This window comes from Diabrotica undecimpunctata, chromosome 8 (assembly GCF_040954645.1).
Source record: "Diabrotica undecimpunctata isolate CICGRU chromosome 8, icDiaUnde3, whole genome shotgun sequence".
In the NCBI taxonomy this organism is placed as follows: Eukaryota; Metazoa; Arthropoda; class Insecta; order Coleoptera; family Chrysomelidae; genus Diabrotica; species Diabrotica undecimpunctata.
The window spans coordinates 75117623-75143583 of NC_092810.1; the positions used below are offsets into that span (position 1 = coordinate 75117623).

The 25961-nt window shown below is 31.3% G+C and overlaps 1 protein-coding gene across 1 annotated transcript in view; it reads right to left on the bottom strand.

Annotated features, from left to right (window-relative positions):
* Positions 1-25961, bottom strand: part of LOC140448459 (uncharacterized) — a 46084-nt gene that overhangs the window by 18846 nt on the left and 1277 nt on the right. Inside the window, exons 2-3 of the mRNA XM_072541536.1 lie at positions 19831-20019; positions 18408-18593 (exon numbers count right to left, since the gene is read on the bottom strand). Of these exons, the coding sequence (XP_072397637.1) occupies positions 18408-18593; positions 19831-20019 (375 nt within the window). The remainder of the gene's footprint in view (positions 1-18407; positions 18594-19830; positions 20020-25961) is intronic.

Consider the following 25961-nt stretch of genomic DNA (forward strand, 5'->3'; position numbering starts at 1 on the left):
CACGTTTGGCCTTATTTTCGATGTTGGCTAGCATTGTTGTTCCATTTAAGTCTATTTTATGTCCTGTGTTTATGACATGTTGTGCTAGGGATGAAGTTTTTTCTTTTCTTTCGATGGCGTTTCGATGTTCTTCGCGTCTAACCTGTATCCTTCGATTTGTTTGTCCGATGTACGATTTATCGCAGTCTTCACACGGGATCCTGTATACGCCTTGATTTTCTAATGCAACTTTTGTTTTTGCTGATGGTAATATGGTTGCTATTTTTCTGTCGGTGTTAAAAATAGTTTCTATTTTGTACATACTTTATTAGCTACCATTACGACCAATAGTCAGCTCTATTGGATCACCGATACAATCACTGGCAAAATTTCTGGCTGACCAGCTACAACCATATGCGGAGGAAGCGGATTCTTACGTCAAGAACGCAAGCCACTTTATCGACCGTATCAAGGACGTTATTCTGGAACCTGAACACTTATTAGTGAGCTTTGATGTAATCTCATTATTCACCAATGTCCCAGTAGAAGAAACATTAGAAATTATACATAGAAAATATCCAATACCACAGGATACACTAAACTTAACGAGGCATTGCTTAAACAACACCTACTTCATCTACAAGGACCAGAGGTACAAACAAGTCGAAGGAGCACCGATGGGTTCACCACTGTCCCCCGTAATAGCCAACCTTTTTATGCAAGATATGGAATCAAAAGCAATAGAAACAGCAGAGCATAAACCCAAACTGTGGCTTAGGTATGTTGACGACACATTTATTATCTGGACGCACGGAGAAGAGAAACTTAATAAATTTCTACAACACATTAACAATATCCATCCAAAAATACAGTTTACCATGGAACGGGAGAATAACCAACAACTTCCATTCCTAGATGTGTTAGTTATTAAGAAAGAAGATGGAAGCATAGGACATACAGTATACCGAAAACCAACCCATACTGACAGGTACTTACACGCAGACTCACACCATCATCCTGCACAATTAAATTCGGTAATAAAAACCTTAATAACAAGATCTGAGAAACTGGCAGATGAGGACCATAAGAATGAAGAAATGCACAAAGTCAAAACAAGTCTAAGAAAAAATGGTTTCTCCATGTTCATGATTGAAAAAGCACATAAATCCCGAAACAACAGCAAAGATCCAGAAAAAGAAGAAAAACCAGTCGGTAAAACTATCCTGCCCTATATAAAGGGTACGACAGACAAAATCAGCAGAGTTCTAAGAAAAAACAAAATAGAAACTATTTTTAACACCGACAGAAAAATAGCAACCATATTACCATCAGCAAAAACAAAAGTTGCATTAGAAAATCAAGGCGTATACAGGATCCCGTGTGAAGACTGCGATAAATCGTACATCGGACAAACAAATCGAAGGATACAGGTTAGACGCGAAGAACATCGAAACGCCATCGAAAGAAAAGAAAAAACTTCATCCCTAGCACAACATGTCATAAACACAGGACATAAAATAGACTTAAATGGAACAACAATGCTAGCCAACATCGAAAATAAGGCCAAACGTGTAATCAGAGAAGCCATAGAGATCGAAAAACATCCGAAAAATTTAAACACCAGAGATGATGCCCAAAGACTCCCAAATACGTGGAAAACAATTCTGCAGAAAAACGTAAAAATTAAAATAGCGAAGAAGACCACGCCCACTCTGCGCACAGGACCAATGACAAGAAGCGCAACAAGATATTTAAACTCAGCGTGCAGCGACCGAGAAATCAGTTCGCCTGTAACATCAAGACGAAGCAGAATCTGACTTGACAATGGCAAGTGTGACCTTGCCGAAACGTCGTCAAAACAATGGTTTTTCTAAAAACCAAAAATATTTAACGCGGAGTCAAACCCGGAAAACAACTGAAACCATATATATATATATATATATATATATATATATATATATATATATATATATATATAATGCTCTTAAGTAAAGAAAAGTAACTGTAAAAACAATAAGAATAATTCAAGAAACATTTAGACGTGATTTGATTTTCAAATAAAAAAATAATTCTTTTACAAAATCCTTTTTTTAATGATTTTTAGTAATTTATTTATAACTAATACATAATTATTTAGGTTAGATATAATTTTATAACTTTTTCTGTTAATAATAACAAGAGAAAAGTAAAATTTTGCAAAATAAATATTTATTGTAAATTGTTTAAACAAACTACTCGATTAAATAAACAATAATTCATAAATTAACTAATTTCATTTTTAGAATTTTCGCAACAGGTTACCCCAAATTTAAAAAAACATCAATTCTCGTTGATTAGAACCGGAGATATTGCGTCTTTTATAAATTTTTGTTTTACAGTTTTTGAAATAATATAACCGAGAAATAAAAAAGGGCTGACTCGGGTTCTAAGGGTCGTAGAACATTGTTTTTTTTAAGTTCGTATAAATGTTGTTGCGTCTAAGTTACTTTAATTATAAGTTTAAAATCACAGTACTTTTGCAAACCTATTTTACAATATTTAATATAAACTTTTTAATTTTTAAATTATTTAATTTGATAAAACAAGACTTTTTCTTCAATTTGGTGCTATCAGAATTCATGTAGACCCTATAGTTTACTCATAATAATGTTGTAGATAAAACCTTATTGGGATAATCAACTTCAATTTTGCAATAACAATTGAGTAAAACCTCTTGAAATTTGTATAGCTGAATATATGTGATATTGTCCCTATTATCACCCGAAAATAAAGTTTTTGTGCATTTTTAGAAAAGTTATTAATAATTTTCGAAAAATCGACTTTTGAAGGTATTTTTACAATACTTAAGAAACAAATTAACAAAAATAACTACACAAACTCTCATTTTAAAGTATTTTCTATGTATTTTCAGTAAAATTGTCACTTTTTCACTATAATATACCGACCTTCACCTTTAAAATATTTCAAAATAATCTTGCATATTTTGTTTATTATATTATATTGTTACTACCAAATTTATCGAAAGCAAATTATGTACTATATCAAAGAATGTCACGAAAAAGGCTTTTTATTTGCTAATTTCTCTGTTCTAACCACACTTATTTGGCTTTAGCTATACATTAAACTAAAAACTTTTTCAGAGGAGATTCTAGTTAATAGGGTGAGTTAAGGAGGTCCATTGTAAATTGAAATAAAGTATTTATTTTGAATGTTGGGTTCCATCTCGAAGCCGGAACGCCTAATAAAGAGTTTATTTAATATTATCTTTAATGAAATATTTAGATTTGCATTAATTATGTAGTTACACTACTATTGGCACAAAAATCTACTTGATGATTTTTTAAAGCTTTAAACTCGCATGATAAAACTACATAGCTTGCTACGAAGACCAAAGTAAATTATTTCTTTTATTTGGGTATATAAAATAAAAAAGAAGTCATATAGAAAGTTATCACACTAATGTTTCCTTGCGGCAAGGAAACATTATCAATTCCGCTCTTTACTTCTATCTTTCCGTTGAAAATTAATTGCAATTAATTTACATTCGCATTGACTTATCTTACTGAATACTATTCTGTTTAATACTATTCTATTTAATAATATTTGAAATGCATTGAACACACGTTATTTCGAACATTCTATGATAAGACCACATCTTGAAAGCTCTTATCCTGTTCATCATATTATCTTTTATAGGCCAGATTTCACATCCGTATAGTAATTCAAGTTATACATAACTATTTGTTCACAGGTTCAGTTATATTTGCAAAGTATAGGTCTAGGTTTCATAATTGCGTTACTATTTCTCTGCGAATTTTAATTTCTTCATGGTTAACATTTCTAATGGGCTCATTGTTGACAATTAGTTAAATAGGATCAACGTCTCGTTTACTAACTACAAGTAGCTTTGTCTTTGATGTATTTATGCTATGTATATCTTGGAGCATATGAAATTTTATCGTCTACCAGAATAGAGGCTGTTTGTTCCCAATATAAATCTTGTACAAGCCTTGGATCTCTATCATCTATTTCCATCATCTGCTGATATTAAAAATAAATAGCGTGTTGAACTCGAGCACCGCGTTGAACGATTTAAAAAATCTATAAAGCAGACGAAAATTGGTTTATGTAATCCCATGATCTTTGAAGTAATGTTAACATAGAGAACAAACCTTGCATGGCAACGCAAGACTCCCAATTGGGGTTACTGACCCTGAGCGCAGTCTCTAAATGTGCTCTAGGTAGCAACTGACTGAGTTGCTACCTAGGGCCCATATAGAGACTACGTCTCAGAGTCAGCAACCCAATTTGGAGTCTTGGGGAAAACTATAACATCATACGAATTTATCAGCAAAGATGTAACAAATAACAAATTTAATCATTTAAAGGATTTTTACCCACATATTTAGTGGCTTCACTCATGTATACCTGGTAACTGCACTGATGATGGATTTGTTAGTCTGAAAATGTTTTACGATGTAGCCCGAAAGGATCTTTTTAATTATATATATGTACCTATTATAAAGGATTTTTTAAATAAAATTATTTGTGATTGATGGTATTATACAGTCAACTACAGGAATTTCATTTTCATTGTGGAAATTGTTCTAACATTTTTACATGATGATGTATTAGGTGTCTTTGAAAGTGGGATAAATGTATATGGATAAACCATATGTGTGGAATTACTCAAGCTTAATAAATGTAGTTATATATGTTTCTTAGCTTTGAGATATTCTCGTTATTTAGAAGTTTGAGCCAGTCCGATTATATCTGGTGAGGGTTTAGGGCTCTTTTGGGACATTTGTCTCCTTTAAGTCAAAGATTATTTTCCCTTTTGAGTTTTTCATGAAGTGAGTTGTTTTTTTTACTATGGGTAATTTCTTTAAGGCATACAACAGATTCTCAACAATCAACAAGCGAAGAGATTAAAGAAATATAATAGACCTTGGACCTAAATAATCTATTATGATAGTGCCTCCAGTAGCGAAAGCTACATCTTCAGCGGAATCAGCCATTGCGATTTATGTCGTTTCTAGTTTTCTTGTTCGCTTATCTGTGTATGTGCGTATCCGATCGGTAAACAGCCAATATGTATTATGATGCTTTGGTGACTAGATCTTACATCTCTCTGATATTGTAATAACAACCAATTTTACTTATCGTTTTTAATATTAAACCGGGTATAAAGCTTCTTAAATGTTATTAAGAAAAATGTTTTAACTCGTCATGTATTCTTTTCAGTTCGTTTCTTTCACGACATTTCCTCCATCCAGGCTTCTCTTGCTATCTCAACCTCATATCTTATGTGTCGATGTATTTGTCTACATCCAGCTTCTTAATTTTGTCACTTTCTTTTTTGTTGAATAAGGTTTTCATCTGTCATCAATCCTTTTTCTTTATTCGGTCTTTTTCCCTTCTAAGACTTCGTTAACTATCGTTACCATTATTGCAGAATTCATGATATGCAATTTTTCGTCCATATTTACTTGTTCAGATCTTTTTAGTTGTTTTTTAAACTTACAATTTATCTTATTTCCAAAATGATCTGCAATTACGGAGTTTCTTATTTGTTACCAAAGGAGATTATATTTTTTACCAAACTATTATATGAGATTTTTTTATTTGTGAGTTATGTTTGTGAACTCTTACGGTATGTTTGGCTAAAAGATTCTGTAGTTGTTCAGAAAAACCATTTCTATAAAGTTAAGCCATACGCCTTTTACTCCCTCTAGTGGAAAATTCACTTACTCCTGATACGGTATCAAAATAATTGAGCTCTGGGGGAAATGTTTCCATGTTGTGGAGCCCTAGCTGAATCGGCATCTCTTAAAGTATCTCCCAAAAAAATGTCCTTAATCATCTGGACATCGTGAGCCATAGTGCTTTCTGTATGGTTTCATAGCGATGTTTACTAATATCCAGCTGCTTGATGTTCTCTAGGGGGTTCTTCGGAATGACACCAGTAGTAGAGAGGATAATAGCGTATAATAGGTATCTCAGCATCTTTGACGATTTGACAAATAAAAATTTTGTCGATATGGATAAATTTTATAGATATAAGTTTTATAATGAAAAAGACAGAAAAGATTTGATTTCACGTTCAAAGCGTCTATGTATCTATTGATACGTATTTCGACTTAATAAGTCTCATTAGAATAGTTATTCATAGCCGTTCTTAACGTGAAAAATAAAATTATCTGTCTTATTTGAAGCAACAATAACATGGCTTCGTTATGGACGCAATAGCGACATCTGATAGAAAAATCGGTAAGATAGTTTCGAAACAAATTCAGATTTCTGCTTTAATCTGGAGCCTTCTAAAAATTGCAAGACATGACCAGACGATGATAAAGATGTTAAAGAAGACATGAGGAATCTAAAATTTGCATTCCACGACATGTCTATTCATCTAGGCAGAAATCCTAACGAATTTGTTTCTCGTACTCATACAGAGTAGATCCGAATAAAATGAAAAAGACAGAAAAGATTTGATTTCACGTTCAAAGCGTCTATGTATCTATTGATACGTATTTCGACTTAATAAGTCTCATCAGAATAGTTATTCATAGCCGTTCTTAACGTGAAAAATAAAATTCTCTGTCTTATTTAAAGCAACAATAACATGGCTTCGTTATGGACGCAATAGCGACATCTGATAGAAAAATCGGTAAGATAGTTTCGAAACAAATTCAGATTTCTGCTTTAATCTGGAGCCTTCTAAAAATTACAAGACATGACCAGACGATGATAAAGATGTTAAAGAAGACATTAGGTATCTAAAATTTGCATTCCACGACATGTCTATTCATCTAGGCAGAAATCCTAACGAATTTGTTTCTCGTACTAATACAGAGTAGATCCGAATAAAATGAAAAAGACAGAAAAGATTTGATTTCACGTTCAAAGCGTCTATGTATCTATTGATACGTATTTCGACTTAATAAGTCTCATCAGAATAATTATTCATAGCCGTTCTTAACGTGAAAAATAAAATTCTCTGTCTTATTTGAAGCAACAATAACATGGCTTCGTTATGGACGCAATAGCGACATCTGATAGAAAAATCGGTAAGATAGTTTTGAAAGTTTTAGAAGGCTCCAGATTAAAGCAGAAATCTGAATTTGTTTCGAAACTATCTTACCGATTTTTCTATCAGATGTCGCTATTGCGTCTATTGCGTCTAATATAAAGTTTAGATTTTCATTCAAAATTTGTGCAAATTTTACTTCTTAATGTTTATAAACAATGGAGATATGATTTGTTTAAAAATAGTCCCTAACTTCGTTCCTATTGGTCATAGAAAGTTTTTTTTAATGTGAGTTTTTTGACCAGCTATCCAATGGTGGTACGTACAAGTATGTAGCTTGAAAAGTATAAAAGTTATTACAATTGTTTATAAGTAGAAAACATACCCCTTTTTCATACATTTATTTTGTAAATAATTTCGATGAAAACGCAATATGCATTTAACTATGAGATAGATTAAGTTTTAAAGAATCCTATGAAATTTGCTAAATGTGTCTAGCATCATTCATAGGGAAAGTTCAATAGTTTAAATAATTAACTTCAGTGATAAATAAATTAAATAACTTTTGTTAACTCGTTCACTGCTCATGACTCGGATCCGAGTCAGCTGTGTTTATCTTTGTATGCTCGTGACTCGGATCCGAGTCATCGGGAGTCCCAAATTAAAACGCGTCAGTATTCTTTTAGCGCTTGAATAAGAACGTTGTATTCGGACGAGCGTGTTTGTATACCCTTTTATAATTGAAAAGTGCTTTTCGTTTTTGAATCGTAGTATAAAGTGTGCGAATATGGATGAACAACAACCGGACCCTTCGGTAATTAAAAAACCTAAATTACAAAGTGCAAAATTCACACAAGACGAATTATTTAAAATTCTAAATGAATCATTTAGTGATCACGACATAGAGATTAGCGACAAAGAGTCTGAGCCTTCTGAAAATGACTATTCTGATAAGCTATGAGTGAGCGATTACACGAAATCAACTTTAACTTAAGAATATCCGTCAGAATTTAATTTCAAACCTAAATTGTGGCTTTATTCCAAAATAAAATAGTAAATTATTTTATTGTTGTACAGATGATGAAATATATACTGAAATGTAGGATATCAAAGTATGGCTGATATAGGAGAAGAAAACACTGCTGAAGTTTGGACAGATGGGGTTTCGGAAATGCAGAGATTTCCTTTTATCAGAAATAACGGACTTTTGATCCTCCAAAAAACTCTAAACCAAGACTATCTTCGAATGATATTAGATGATGAGTTTTTGAATATGGTGGTAGATGAAACCAATTATTATGCTGAACAAACATTATTGTCCTAAGTTGGTGCCCTGGAACATAGCCGGATTTCTAGATCTAAACCACTTTCCATACCAGAATTTTTGGTGTTTATTGGATTAATTTTCCATACTGGTAACATACGCATTTCAAAATTGGAAGATTACTGGAAAACAGATCCAATATTTAACCTGAAATATGTTTTCAAAACATGAGCAGAGATCGTTTTCTGCTAATCTTGAGATGCTTACACTTCCCTCACAATCCGATAACACTAAATGATGTGCCTGCAGATCGGCTGTATAAAATTAAACCAGTCATTAATTTTTTTAATAATATAATGGCTGCTCTATATTATCCAGCTAGGGACTTATCTTTAGACGAATCCATGGCACTATGGAAGGGCAGACTTAGTTTCAAGTAGTATATTAAGCAGAAAAAGAATAAATTCGGCATCAAACTGTATATTATAACAGAACCTTTTTGGTATTATCCAAAACATCGTACTCTACATAGGCGCCTCGGACCCGGCGATAGGAGGAAAATGACATTCCACCAAGGTATTATTGGAAGTAGTGAAAAGATTTCTCTACTCGGGACATGCCATCTACATGGATAACTTTTATAATAGTTATTTATTGGCCAAACATTTATTGACACGGCACACTTATTGCACTGGTACATTGTAGGTCGAATTAGAAACCCCTCAGAAGTAACCAATGCTAAACTATCCAAAGAAGAAACCACAGTACAATATTGTAATGGAGTAATGATTGGTAAATGGCATGACAAAAGATGTGGTTATATATATCTTCTGAATTTCCCAATACTTTGACTGAACATACAACCAGGAGAGGATGGAATGTTGTCAGACTATTACCAATATTGAAATATAACCAGTACATGGTAGGTATAAATAAACAAGATCAAATGTTGTACTACCCATGTTCCAGAAAAACGTTACAGTGGTACAAACAACTTGGGCTCCACTTTTTCCAGTTAATGTTGCTTGACGCCTTTTTTCTATATAACAGATATTCTGGAATAAAACTCCCCCTCTCAGATTTTCGCTTAGAAGTCATTTGCGAATTACTCTATAAAACAAATAAAAGTAAAGAACGTAATATTGCTCACGAACATTTGCCTAAAGTAATTGCTAGTAAATCTAAAAAGGGAGAAACAAAAATGAAATAAGGTAGAATATCTTCCATCGATAAAATTAGAAAAAACACAATTTACGAGTGTGCAGATTGTGACGAAAAACCTGGCCTATGCATAGATTGTTTTCGCAAATACCATTTAAACAACAGATAGATTGCTTTCAGTATATTAGTTTAGATAAAATTTTCATTTTCTAAAGACCTTTTAATTGTTACCTGATTTCTAGTATGAAAATATAAATATCTAGAAAACTTTCACAAGTGTTATGGGTAATAAATTGAAATCCCTCAATAAAAGACTACAATAGATAGGTACCTTATACTTACTTTGAATAAGTTTGTTTTGTCGATATTGACTTTCCAATTACTAATTTGCATAACAGTCAGATATTGTACCTGGTTACAATGTTGTTAGAATTTTCATTTCGCTTGTTGAAACTCCATACAATATTTACAAAATTGCCTGTACTCTCGTTCCAGATCGTATTTTGTTTTCGAGATAAATTTAAATTTGGGAATTTTTATTATTTTTCGACTTTTTTATGTTCTTTTTTAATTTAATTTAAGTGTATAAAATCCATTACAATATGAGCATCACGAAAAAGTACCATTGAATTTTATTTGGAAGTTTTCATCTTAAGTGTTCATAAACAATTTGCTAGGAAATGAAAATTTGTTTTTTTCCTTAGTTCTTGATTTGTTACATTTCTCATTTGATTTAATAAAAAATTATTGTAAATTAATTTTTTTGAATAATTATATCAACGACTCACATCCGAGTCGCTTAGCACAAATAAAGAAAATATAAGCAATATGCTCACGACTCGGATCCGAGTCTTTTCTTCTTTTCGCATAAAATATTACAAATTTATTTAAAATACCCTTTATTTAATATTTACTTTATTTATTCATAAATATTTTTTAAAAAATACTAGTCAGCACGGCGGTTGATTTCCATGAAAATGCGCTGAGCAGTGATAGTCCGATCGGGGGGAAATTTGGCACAAATTTAAAATACGGTAATTCCTCGATGTTTAAATGTATTAATACCCTTTTATTTTGTTAATAAAAAAATTAATAACATTTATAAATTAGTGCAAAAAAACTACTCTTTTGCAAATATCTCCGTAGATTATTTATCAATTTTAATTGAAAAAACAGGAAAATAAAGATATTCTTGGTATAAAAAAATGAATAAATATTGTTTATTTAAAATATAAGGGAAAAAAATCAAATTGTGACCATAAATTATTGTTTAAAAAAAAACGCAAGGTGAAAAGATGAGTACCTTTTCATCTATTCGTCATCTAGTAACCCCCACCTATGTCTTAAAAGCTTCAAATATCTGCGAAACATTTTTCGACCTTTTTTTAACCAGACTGTGCTATTAATACATTAGGTTTACCTATCTTTAACAATTTTATTTAAATCATAAGAATTTTTTGGAACGCCACTGCTTTGTTAGCTCAGTCTTTATTGTTCAAGAAATTTTTGGCCATTACATCTGAAATACCCTCTGGTAGCCTGGTAGATATATATATATATATATATATATATATATATATATATATATATATATATATATATATATATATATATATATTCCGAAAGGTTTCCGCGGCTAGTACAATTAAACCTAAAGCCAAGATTAATACTATTACAGGAATTAATATTAAACTCAACAGTCTGCCAGGTTGAACCGCGTCGATTATCATTGCGCCTAGCTTTAGACATCCTTTTCGATGTCTTCTTTAGCGCTTCCGAGGTCTCAGTCTCATGAGCCCCCAGACACTACTACACATTGCATTACTGGTACTGCGAATAGAGGACTGCGAATATTTATACCTACCGTCATGGTGGGATTAGCGTGGCGAGCGAATCCCCACGCTAACATCCACGCCAACCTCCACCCAAACCACGTCACCATCGACGGTATAAATGAACCGTCCTCTATTCCCAGTACTAGTAAAGCACTGGTTAATTATCTGTGTAGTAGTTTCTGGGGTCTTGGGAGACTGAGACCTCGGAAGCCCCGAAGAAGACATCGAAGAGACTGTCGAAAGCTCGGCGGAATGGTAATCGACGCGGATCAACCCGGCAAACTGTTGAGTATAATACATATTAATTCCTGTAATAGTATTAAAGCTCTAGGTTTAATTGTACTAGCCGCGGAAACCTTTCGGAATATATATATATATATATATATATATATATATATATATATATATATATATATATATATATATATATATATATATATATATATATATATATATATATATATATATATATATTATATATATATATATATATATATATATATATATATATATATATATATTATATATATATATATATATATATATATATATATATATATATATATATATATATATATATATATATATATATATATATATATATATATATAGAAATGTTTCTTCAACGTCGATATTCCCAAAAAAAAATCTTTATTTCGAAATAAAAAGTTACAATTTTTGAGAAATTCTACAAACTACTACATTTAATGATTTAAAGTTGACTATTGAAACATAATAATTACAATAATGATAAAAATATTGATTTCTTCCTATTTATAACGTCGGATATCGGAATCTGCTGATTCTTAATAGTAAGGGAGCTTATGGCTACATTTCTCCTCCCTCCATTGGTTGGGACTTCGTCCTCGAAGTTTTGGTTTCTTCGGCTATCAGCTCGTCTAGTATCTGGATCTGGGCAGGATGCAATTTTTCTCCAAATAGGATTTTGGAAATTCGTTTTCTTTTCCTAATTAGGAAGATTATTAGGAAAGCTAAAATAGTTAAAAATATTATAACAGAAGTGGTGCTCAGTCCTATGGATAATCGGGGTAGTACTTCTATGGTAACTATTGGTTGAATTTGGCCATGTGTCTCTGGGATTGTTAATTTTTCAATTTTCATCTCATGGTTTGGTATTAATTTTATTGGAACAATTTTTGGAATGGAAATATCTTGAGACGTCTTTTTATTAAATTGGATACCTTCAATCATTATTGGTACATCTGTCGTCAAGAGGCTGGTTGAATTAATTTCTATCTGCTGGATTCTCATTGGGTGAACTATTCCTAGCAATATGACTTTGCTGGTTTCTTGGAAAAAGTTCTCTGTGATTAATGTTTTTGTGCAATTATCTACATTGGGTATGTTACATTTGGATTGTACATAGTTGGAACAAACTATGTTATCGCCTTGTCCTATACAAGTGTTGAACCATTTATTATTTGTATAGTAGCTTGCAGGTGGCAGAATCATAACATGATCTTTGTTTGGAATGGGATAGATTTTATAGGTAGTATAAGGAATTTCATGGAGTATAGGGATTTTAATTATTATGAGCATTGTATTTGAAGTTACACAAACTAAAGTTTTTGTTGATTCTATAAGTTCATAAGGGTGTTCATTACTATTGGGAATTGAATTTCTGGGATAAATTTTGAGAAGGTTCTCTTTAAGGTCTATTATTTCCTTTAAAGTGAATAATTCTATATTAGAGATATTAAGTTCAGATAAAGTAATGGTTCTTATAAGTTTCATTAGAAATTCGTTTATATTTTGGAGATTTATTATCTCGTTGTGTAGAATGATATAGCTGTCAAAATCAGCTGATAATTTGTTGAGTGCAGATATGAGAATTGAATTATCAGAATTTAGTTTTTCTAAAAGTTTATCGAATCTCGTGTTAAAAGAGTTTCCATAAGATATTTGGTTATTAAATTTTTTTATGATTTCGTTTTGTTTATTTTCTAAAGAGATTATGTGTGATTTTAACAAGTCTAAGTCAGAGTCGTCTGGATTTCCAGTCACGTATTTGATGGCTGTACCTAGAAAATTAAAAAGTCCGCGTTTCTGTTTTCGCGTAATCTTGTGTAGGTCGTCTTTTGTTTGTTCTTGTATGTGGGTGTATTGGGAGTACAGTAGCGAGAGAGGTGCATTTTTGAAGTGATCTTTGAAATAGCTTGTCGGACTAGCGTCAATACTGTCGGATAAGTTTTTCAATAAGAGTTGAATGAAAGCGCTCTACAGGAGAGTTTGAGGAAGAATTGTTTACTGTTGTAAAATGTATTTCGATTTTGTGGATATTTAGGAATTCTTTAATGACTGCGGAATTAAATTCGGTGCCGCTGTCGCATACAATCTTTTTTGGATAATTGTGGTGCGAAAAGTAGTGTCTTAATTTATTTAGTATGGAAATGGAAGTTTTGTCGGTGAGCTTATAGCATTGACCGTATTTGGAAAAAGAATCTATTATTGTGAGATATAGGTTTTTATTGCAGTGGAATAGATCGATATGTAATATATCAAAAGGTTTTTGACCTAACAACGGTCCTAATTGAGGAAGTTTATAAGGACGTCGCTCGTATTTATTTTTTAGGCAAATTTCGCATTTATTGATAAAATTAGAAATAGTTGTCTGCATTGAGGGCCAATAAAATTTTTGTTTTAAATGTTTGTAGGTTTCAATTATTCCGTTGTGATTTTCTACGTGATATTTCTTTATGCATTCTATTTGTTGGTTTTCTTCTTCTATGTCCTGAAGTAGTATATTGCAAAATATTGCTTTGACTGTGGAATTTATTTTTTCTTTAAAATAGTTACAGATAAAAGGTCTAAATTCGTGAGGGATTGTTATTGCAAATTTTTGATTTGGTCTAAGGATATTTTGGAAGGTATTTGCTATTTCTGTTTTCCAATTATTTGTCAAAGTGACAGTGTAACGGTGTTTGTTAAAAATTCTTTTGTATTTAATTTCAAAATTATTTGACTCTGGTTTAAAAATAATTTGGTTTGAGGATAAATTAATTGGTTCAGGTGAAATCTCTATTCCAGTGATAGGGTTCTCAACTGATGTATGTTGTGTGTTAGTACTGTTTTGTAAATTGTCAAAATCGGCAAGGAAATCGTCTATGTCGAAATTGTCGGGTGGTTCAGCACATTCTGAATTCGGGGGTTCAGCACATTCTGAACTCGAACTTAGGGCATTTATTTGGACTCGGCTAAGAGCATCAGCAACTTGATTCTCTTTGCCTTTTTTATATTTAACTTCAAAATCATATTCTTCTAGTTTAAGTCTCCATCGGGCTAATCTAGAAGTGGGGTCTTTAATTTTGTAGATCCATACGAGAGGATTGTGATCTGTTTCTACGGTGAATTTTTGGTTGTATAAATACATACGGAAGTGTTTACAAGAATCTAGTATGGCTAAAAGTTCTTTTTCAATAGTGGAGTAGTTTCGTTCTGCGGAATTTAGAGTTCGAGAATAGTAGGCAATAGGGTGATTATTTTGAGATAATACTGATCCTATAGCTATATTAGAGGCGTCTGTAGTCAGTACAAAAGGCTTTTCGAAGTCTGGATATTGTAAGACTGGAGAATTAGTTAACAATTGTTTGCATTTTGCAAAACATTCTAAATAATTTGGATTTGTGGGGTCGATAGTTGCTCCTTTTCGAGTACATCTCGAAAATGGGGACGTTATTTTTGCAAAGTTGGGTATGAATCTTCGGTAGTAACCGATTAAACCAAGAAATGATTTAATTTCTTTTACTGTTTTTGGTAGAGGATATTTTTGTATAGCTTCGATTTTTGCTGGGTTAGGTTTGATTCCTTCGGTTGTCACTACGTGACCTAAGAAAGAAACTTCTTTCGTGAGAAACTCGGATTTGTCTAACTGAATTTTTAAATTATTTTTTCTGAAAGTGTCAAAAATAGTCGCAATATGAACTAAGTGTTCTTGCAGTGACTTGGAAAAAATAATGACATCGTCCATGTAGACGAAGCAAAACTTATGAATAAAGGGCCTAAGAATATTGTCCATTAACCTTTCGAATGTTGCTGGGCTATTCTTTAAACCAAAGGGCATACGTAAAAATTCAAAGTGACCATGCGGAACTGAAAAGGCTGTTTTCCGAATAGAATCCGGATGAACTTCAATCTGATGGTAACCTTGAGCTAAATCTAATGTTGTGAAATAACTGGCTTTTCCTAAGTTATCCAGTATCTCATCTATCTGAGGAAGTGGGTAGCGATCACTTTCAGTATGATCATTGAGCTTCCTATAATCAATTACTAATCTAAATTTTTTCTGACCTGAGGCATCAGCTTTTTTTGGTACTATCCAAACTGGAGCTGAGTACGGTGAAATTGACGGTCGAATTATCTTATTATCTAATAAATTATTTATTTGTTTTTTTATTTCTTCCTGCATTGCTTTGGGATGCCGAAATCCCTTTACATAAATTGGATTTTCATCCTTAGTTTTAATTTCGTGTCTAACAGCTGACGTGAAAGTTAAATTTTTATTTTCGTCGTAAAATACGTCTTTAAATTTTTTGCAAAGACTTATAATTTTATATTTTTCTTCGTTATTTAAGTGCGAAGTACGGATTTTGTTTTCGTTAAAATGCGTCGTTGGAATTTTTGCTATATTATAATTACAAAAGTTCTCAACTTCAATTCTCTTATTAAATTTCATAGGCATAGGTAAGTCGAAAGTGTCTAGAAAGCCGTTTTTTGCAACGTGAATAGAATGGGGAATTTTGATACCTTGAAAGTGTCTTTCACGCAATAAAACTTCGCCATTATGAACGCTTACTGGAATTTTTTGGTATAATGTTTCAAATGGAATGCTAACGTGAGGATTCTCAAAGGTTAAAGTATGAGTTGCGTAGCTAATTGTGGCGTGGAATCTTTTCAGATCGTAAGTTCCAAGGAGGAGGTCAAAGAATTGACTAAAGTCGGCAATTTTTACGTCGAATGTTTGTGGAATTCCATATTCTAGGAATAGTGGCGTCTTAATATTTAAGTCGTGCTTGGAAGTAATTTTCATTGACGTTAGCGAAAAAGGTTTTCGATAAATATGATTTTTATCAAATAGTTTGAGAGCTCGCGGATTTAAAATTGAATGGGAACCGCCGGTATCGATTAAAACGCGTAGATGTGTTTTGGGTGTAACGAAACAGGGTAACCCAGGGGAACTTTCGATATTATGTAGGTTTATACAGGGGGTGGATGATCGTCTAACGGGATGGCTTGAAAATCCTGATGATTTTCATCATGCAAATCGGGCTCTTGTTCGGATTCGTAATTTTCGAAATCGTTTTCGAAATATTGGGTATCATTTGAGTCTATGTGAAAATTGTGGCTTCTATTAGTTGTAATTGTCATGGGCTGATGGTTTCTGGTTGTGGTAGTTTGAACACCGCTCATTGGAGTAGCAAAATTTGGTTGGGGTCGAGGAGCTTTATATTTATTTAGTCTTTGTTGGTTGTTTTTCGGAACATTGTTTCGTTGGAAGGATTGATTTTGTTCGTGAGAACTGAAATTTTGTCTCTGAGGAAAATTATAGTTCTGTTGTGGAGTAAAGTTAAAATTGGGCTCTGTGTTGTGAGTTGAAGGTCTCACATAATTCGAATGCGTGGGTTGGAAGTTTGAGTATGTGGGTTGGAAGTTTGAGTGTGTGGGTTGGAAGTTTGTGGATCTTTGATTATTCGAAGATTGATAGGGTTTATTTTTGAGTGGGGCCTTTTTGTTTTGTTGGCTCTTAAGGAAGTTCATGTATTGTTGTTGATTTTTGTGGTTATCGTAGGCAATACACTTTTGAAGGGCTTCTTCTAGGGAATTTAATTCAAAATGCGATAAGTATTCGCAATAAGGCTCGTTGATTCCGGTACAGAAAGTTTTGAGGGCAATGTTTTTGAAATATGGAGTTTTAAATGTTACTGTCGCGGGATTATCGTTTAGGGTGATGTGTTGGAGTAAGTCGTTCAGATTTGTAGTTATTCTCTGATGATAATTGTCGTAGGATTCACTATGTTTTTGGACGGTAGTGGATAGTTGTGTTACTAATATGTCTTCGGAACGTCTGTCTCCGTATTTAGTTAATAATGCTGGACGAATTTCTGTCCAATTGGTTTTATTAGAATAGTTTAAGAAATTTCTAGGTTCTCCTTTAATTCGAGATACGATATGGGAATTTAAGATAAATTCTTGGGACGGATTTAAATCTTGGGTGCCTAAGAAAACTATTAAATTATCTACTGCTTTGATAAAGGTGGAGAGGTTGTCTCCAGAAGAGAATTCGGGCAGAGTTGAGCAAAGGCTAGCAATATCGCTATTGGTCATCGGCATTTTGGAACGTAATTTAGATGCAGGCTTAGATTTAGAGGTTTGTAGATTTCTTTTTATTTTTAGATTTAAATTGTCGAATAGTAAACTTAAATTTTCGATACTATTTTGGGAAATATCATTCAATGTACTCATAAAATATATGCAAAAATATAAATGCAAGTATATATAAAAATTCGTTGAAGTAAAATGTTATAAATAATATAAATTCAATAAACAATAAATAATAAATTCAATGTAAATGTTTAAGAATTCAATTAAAATAATAAATGCTCATAAACAATGGTAAAGAAAGGAAAAACTTACGCAAGGATGATCGTGTTTGATTTCCAATACATTTTTCTCTTTTACCAGGTTCTTCAGGATTTCATTAAACTAATGTAGACCAGGAAACGACTATGTTTCTGTATGAAATATCCTGTTCGCAGCGCCAGAAATGTTTCTTCAACGTCGATATTCCCAAAAAAAAATCTTTATTTCGAAATAAAAAGTTACAATTTTTGAGAAATTCTACAAACTACTACATTTAATGATTTAAAGTTGACTATTGAAACATAATAATTACAATAATGATAAAAATATTGATTTCTTCCTATTTATAACGTCGGATATCGGAATCTGCTGATTCTTAATAGTAAGGGAGCTTATGGCTACATTTCTATATATATATATATTATATATATATATATATATATATTATATATATATTATACATATATATATATATATATATATATATATATATATATATATATATATATATATATATATATATATATATGAATTTACTTACATGGACAGCTTTCTTGAGGTATGCAATCTCCTGAAATTTCATCTCTTATATATCCAATGTCACATAGGCATCGAGGAAAACACATCAATGGACATACCATCCCTGTACAGTTTGGATAGGGATTTTGACAAGTTGGCTCAGGCTCACATGAATCACAGTCGTTCCAAATTTCACAAGGTGGACATCCTTAAATAAACCAAACTCTTACCATTCTGTCAGTATTTAAAATAAAACAACTTGCTTAGAGGAATAAACTAGAAATTACACAAACCACACGACTTTTTCATTTTCATAAAGTGAATTCACTCCTTTATAATAATAAAACATAAATGTTCATATAAAATGTTCTTAAAACGCACAACTGTTTATATTAATTGTTCTTAAAGCTAAATATATGCGATTTATAGAACAAGAAAGTTTATTGTTTGTTGTATATCCGGCAACCCTGTAATTTGTCGGACCGGCATTTATGAAATGTTGACACAAAACTGTAGATTCTCTTCTGTATAAAAGAATAATTTCAGGTACTTACATATTCGATGCACCGACACTGAATTTAATATAGTTAATTAACTATTTAATTTATATAATAAGTTATTTGAAAACTGCTTCTATTTGAGAAGCGTGAGAACTATAACTTGCTTCTATTTGGGAAGCTGAAAAATAAGTTTGACTTGCGTGTTTCTATTTGAGAAGGTAAAAAACGAAGTGGCATTAAGGGTAGTTGGGTTTGAATATTTTGAATCTGAAATACTGACAGGCGCAGCTGATACGAAACAGCACGAAGAAGGAATGTCGTGCTGATCGCATAGTCTCTAATTTAGTAAGATATATTATTGAGAATAATGATAATGATTAGAATAATAAACAAACTATTGTAGAAAATATAATTAATTTCCTACAATGAGACTTAATAGTTTCGAGTTGTATCAAATTTATGGTTCTCAAATTGTCTGACATTTCATTTTAAAATTGAATCTCTATATCTCGCCTTTTACTATCAATACTTTATTTTTCAAAACATTTTGTGTAGTTTCATTGTCAATCATGAGAACAAATCTGCAAAAAACTCACCTATCCCGACATAGTAAATATTCGGCCTCATATTTTCTTTAGTTACTCATACTCTCTTTTTATATTGTTTAATTATATGAATATATTATTTTAAATTATAAATGGCGTACTTATGTTCTATATATTTGACTTTTTATTTATTAACTTGTTCTGTTCACATCGGTAATCGGATATGGTTTTCATATAGTAACTATCATGAAAGCATCTTTTTTGATTTTTTATTTTACTGTCATTTTTTTCAAGACTTTTAATGAATCTTTTTATTGTATTATGTTCATACTATATGCATTGTTTTTTCAAATTTCTTTTCAACCTATGTTAGAAGTAGGACTTTTCATCGTTTATTTACCTGGACAGCATTCTTCTAACACGCATTCTCCAGAAACACGATTTCGAATGTACCCATTTTCAGCATCGCATTCGCAACGTTCATAACATACAGATGGACCATATCCTGGGTGGTAAGGGAATCTGTTTTGGCAAGTCGGCTCGGGTAACCATGTGGCGCAGTCATTCCAAATTTCAGACGGTGGGCATACTATAAAGTATAATGTATATATATATATATATATATATATATATATATATATATATATATATATATATATATATATATATATATATTGTTATGATGTATTGTTTGTTTGAATGATGAGCAATGAGTATTTTTAATAATATAATATACAGGGTTATTATCGCGGTTCTCAAAGAATTAGTTTGTAAGTACTTTTTTAAATTATCTTTATTATATCTATTATGAAACACACATATATGTCTAACCTAGCCAATGTAAATTTAAAGTAAAATTTCTCAAACATGTAATAATAATCCGTGTATCAGCATGTAAGTAATATTATTTAATTTAAATTTTTAATAAAACATTTTTTCACTTAATTTTATTTAATTAATTTAAATTATACGTAATTTAAACGTATGTTGAAAAGGTACAATTTTCATATATGTATATATATATATATATATATATATATATATATATATATATATATATATATATCTCGGGAAAAGATTACGACCGTCAATTTTAATATCAAAAAGTATCACAAGGGTACCTACATCTGTGAGGGTTATCGGTCAACTGAATATATGATATAAATTTAAAAAACATTTGGGTCAATAAAAATTATAAAAAAGTTTCTCTTTACCAGAGCACCACCTGTACTCTCCGATTTTTGAAATAGAAATGACACTATAAAAATGGCCTAAGTGGTGTAAGAATATAATCTTCTATCCGACAAGACAGAACATAAGTTAGAGTTAGAAAGAGAAGTAATTATCCACCTGATGGTTAATTCGAGTTAAATATGTATTAATCGTTCAACACCATCGACAAATACGACGACGTTGACACAATTTGTCCAAAATTTTTCCATGCTCAAAAAAGTATGACTTGTTTGAGATCTGTACAATAGATGTTATAATAATAAAATAGATGTAGAACTGTATGAAGAATAAGTGTAGTGGATATTTTAGTTTAGTGCGTTGTGTTTGTTGTTCGCTAGATGGATACAATAATGGGGCAAAAAATGTAAACATTGTTTGAAATTTCACTTGTTTCCCGTGATAATTAAACGAAATTTTGTGTTAGTCGTTTTAAGTAAGATAATCTGGCCGAGAAATAATCATTTTTACTAATATGAGTGTATTTTTAAATCGTAATATTTCTTCCTCTCCTGTTTTATTGTATGGAATAATCTAAATAAAAATGAAAACGAAAGAAATGTATTCCAAATAGAGTGGAGAAGAAGGAAAAGAATATTCTTTCAAAATAATGAAATAGAAACTAAAATAGATATGCTTCCCGAATAGTTTAACATTGAGTTGGTAGGCGATGAAAAATCTAAATTAAAGGATTGTATCTATGTTAATTTATTATTAGGAAAATTGTTCCCAAACTGAAGTGTTTAGATTGTATTCAGTGTTTATTTAAACCACAATCCGATCATTCTTATTCTTCTGTTGGGAAATATAACAGGTTAGTATATTTAAAAAATAATATGGAATAGTGATTACCACAAAAGACATTTTTCAGGTTGAGGAAAAAATATAAAAAGCCTTGTTCTTGCCAACTCATCATCATCATCACTGGCTCGACAACCCTTTTTGGGTCTTGGCCTGTTCTAGGATTCTTCTCCATTCCGATCTGTTTCGTGCTTTTTTTCTCCAGTTTTTTATTTTTAAGGTTGTTATATCATTTTCTATTTGTTCTAAGTATCTCAGTTTCGGTCTTCCTCTTGTTCTTTTTCCTACTGGCATCTGTTTGAATATTTTGTTTGGTATTTCGCCTTCTTCCATTCTTTCTACATGTCCTATCCAACGCAGCCGTCCTATTTTGATGAATGTTATAATATCCGGATCCTGGTATATTTTGTATAGTTCAGAGTTGTATCGTCTTCGCCAAATTCCGTTTTCTTTTGTGCCCTTATATATGTGTCGCAAGATTTTTCTTTCGAAGGTGGCTAACAACGTTTCCTCTCTTTTAGTAAGTGTCCAGGTTTCTGAGCCATATGTGAGTACCGGTCTTATTAGGGTTTTATATATTTGGCATTTTGTCTTTCTTGCGACGTTATCTGATCTTAGGTGTCTAATTAAGCCATGGTAACATTTATTTGCAATAAATATTCGCCTCTTCACTTCCTCCGTAACGTTATTATCAGACGTGACTAGGGATCCCAAGTATATAAAGTTTTTTACCTCCTCTATGTTGTATTCTCCTATTGTTATATTTTGTGGCTGCCTTATTTCTGCGTTTTTTCTTACCTGCATATATTTTGTTTTGGTCTGATTGATTTTAAGACCACTATTTTGTGCAGCTCGTTCTATTTGGTTGTATGCCTCTATCATTTCTCTTCTTGATCTTGCGATTATGTCAACATCATCTGCAAATGCTAGTATTTGCACGCTTTTGTTAATGATTGTTGTTCTTGCCAACTGGTGACTTCAAAAATGTTTCGTGTGTAAATACTAAGATAGTCAATGGCATTGTTCTCTCTGTAGTAAATAACCTTTCTTCAGGCAATGTTTTCTCTTTATGTACTGAAGTAGTAGACTTCAGTTGTCCGCCTATCTAGCTCATTAGGAAAGTTAGCTATGAATACCTTGGGGTTAGACTCTATGCACTCAGAAAACAGAGGACTGAAAAAGTAAATGCTATTTCAAAAAGTTATGAACTAACTAAATATATCTTATTCAGTCATTCTTGAACTTTATATAAAAAACGTAAATCGTTTTGTTAATATTTCTACATTAATGTAATATAACACAACTAATAAATATCCAGATTCATCAATCAATAGTTTCTAATTTTCTAAATTTCCTAATTTATTTACTAAAAGTCATAAATAAAGGCAACATAAACGAGATCCTTTAAAATTTTCTTATATGCAGTCAAATGTTCAAATTCTTGCCCCTTATTACTTTTTTCCGTCGCAAAATAGCGCCCTCTCGCCGGTTTCAATTTTGTATTAATATGATTATAGGGAGTTCGACCTCTAGATTATTTAATAGAACTTTTTGATCAATACGCTTAAATAGTTCCGAATTATGTTAATATCTAATGAGAAAATCGTCAGTTACATAAAGTGAGAAACAGGGCAACAAAATTTAACGTTGGAAAAAGGATAAATCAAAAACTAGTATCAGCTACTACTGATAACAGAAAAGGTCAGGATACAAATATCCAATGGAAGAATATATATATATATATATATATATATATATATATATATATATATATATATATATATATATATTATATCCAATAGAAGACAATATGTATCTATATATATATATATATATATATATATATATATATATATATATATATATATATATATATATATATATATATATATATATTGTTATGATGTGTTTTTTGTTTGAATGATGAGCAATGAGTATTTTTAATAATATAATATATAGGGTTTTTATCGCGGTTCTCAAAGAATTAGTTTGTAAGTACTTTTTTTAAATTATCTTTATTATAACTATTATGAAACACACATATATATCTAACCTAGCCAATGTAAATTTAAAATAAACTATCTTTAAATTGATATTCTTATAAAACTAATTAAATTCTATAGACAATGTAAAATTTAAACAAACTATCTTCAAAATTGAAATTATTATGACACTAACTAAATTATATTAACAAAATTTTGTACCTTTCTTTCACTGAATGCCTAAATGAACTGTTTACCACTATATAGATTCTAATCACCACTGAATGTCTTCGTACTTCAGTTATCCTTGTTTTTTGTGAAATTACTTTTTCCAATTATCAGCTTCTACCAATTTAAGATATAGTTTTCTTCACCAGCATTTATACACCATCAACCAAACCAGCAAACAGCATTTATATTTATTCTTCTTTTCAATATACCAATATCCACTTATTATAAGTTGATTTATACTAATCTCCAACCATAATATAATTTAATTTCTTCCAATATACTTTTTTTAATCTTCAATAATTATTTGTGTTTAATTATAAATGTGCATTAAATTATATGCATAATTTTTAATCTTCATTTAACTCACTATATTAAACAATTGGACTATCTCCAACTAACTTTCATATTTCTTATAAAACTGCTTGACTGATTTACTAAAACTGTGAACAATTGACTTCACTAATTAATTGTGTCTATCTTCTACTAACTTTCATAATAAACTGCTTGACTTCTAACTAAAAACTGCCATCTTGAATCCAAATCACGGGTATTTATATCTTTTCAATCTTCCAGAACCATCTGGTAAGAAATCATGTTCCAATTTGTTCTATTAACTTCTATATAGATGTTCTCGAAAAAATATCTGTTCGATCCACCGCCATAATCATTATATCGAGAATGTTCGACTGTAAACAATGGTCATCTCCGCTGATCCAGAGAATTCCATTCTTTTCTATTAATAATTTTGTTTACATTTAGGCTTTTCAGATCAGAATAAACATTCAAATCATCAAATATATATAAATTAAACACCTCAAACCAACATTATTATTATAACCCCACTTATATTCGTATTATGATTAATTTCTATCTGTCAATCCACTGTATAGTTGGTTGCCTAAGCACATGGCTCACTTAAATCTATTTACAAAATTAAAATACAACTTTTTACAATTATTATATGCTAATTTCTTAAAATACCCTCACATAAATAATTTTTATTAAATTCTCTAGTATATAACTTATTTAAAACAACCAAATATCTAATATTATGTAGTATATAACTTATAAATTATTTTCTATAAACCCCAATCGTCACAATATATATATATATATATATATATATATATATATATATATATATATATATATATATATATATATATATATATATATATATATATATATACACTTCTCCAAGAAATTAACGCACCACTTTGAAATATTAAAATATTTTATTAGCGTTAATAAAAATTTCCATTGTAATGTTATATTTGGAAGCCCCTTGTATATGCTATTCGTACACTCTATATTTATTGACTGCGTTTTATCACTATAGTTTTTTTTTGCAACAAAACAAAAAGAAGCAAAAAATGTACTAATTCTATAAATATACTAATTTCCAAGTGTTCACGAATTTTATTCGGCTACTGTTTAATTGTTGATTATTGTTAATTGTGTTTATTATGGAGCGTCAATCACGTAATTTAACCTGAGATGAATGTGCCCAAGCAGTGATACTGTCGGAAGAAGGTTGGAGTTACCGAAGAATTGGTCGTCGGTTTAATGTGTCCCACACATCCGTCTCACGGGTGTTAGAAAGATTCCTCGAAACAGGGGATCAAACTCGCAGACCAGGGAAAGGACGAAACTGGGTAACTACCCCTATTCAAGATCGATTTTTAAGAATTTCTGCCCTTCGACAACGTTTTGTAACACATCGAAGTCTACAAATTCAGCTTCGAGACGTGCATGCTATACAAATTAGTACTGAAACTGTTCGCCAGCGACTTTGGGAATACAACATAACACCTAGGATTTCCACCCGAGGTCCTCTATTAACTTCAGAGCATCGAAGGGGAGAATACCTTTTGCCAGAGAACACGTTAATTGGTTAGAGGCTGACTGGGAACAAGTGCTATTTACTGATGAATCCCGATTTTGTTTGTACAATAACGACAGACGTGTTCGTGTGTTGCGACGACCCAACGAACGATATGCTCAATGTAACTTATCTCACACCACATTTTTTGGTGGAGGATCCGTTATGATGTGGGCTGGTATTTCTTTGGTCATACAAAATGGAACTATTACAGCTGAAAGGTACATATTGGAGATCTTGGAGCAACATGTAGTACCATTCGCTTCTTCTATCGGTGAAAATTTCTTACTAATGCAAGATAATGCCAGACCTCACGTTGCACAGATCGTCAGAAATTATCTAGAAGACGTAGAAATTAACACTATGGAATGGCCAGCACATAGTCCGGATTTAAATCCGATTGAA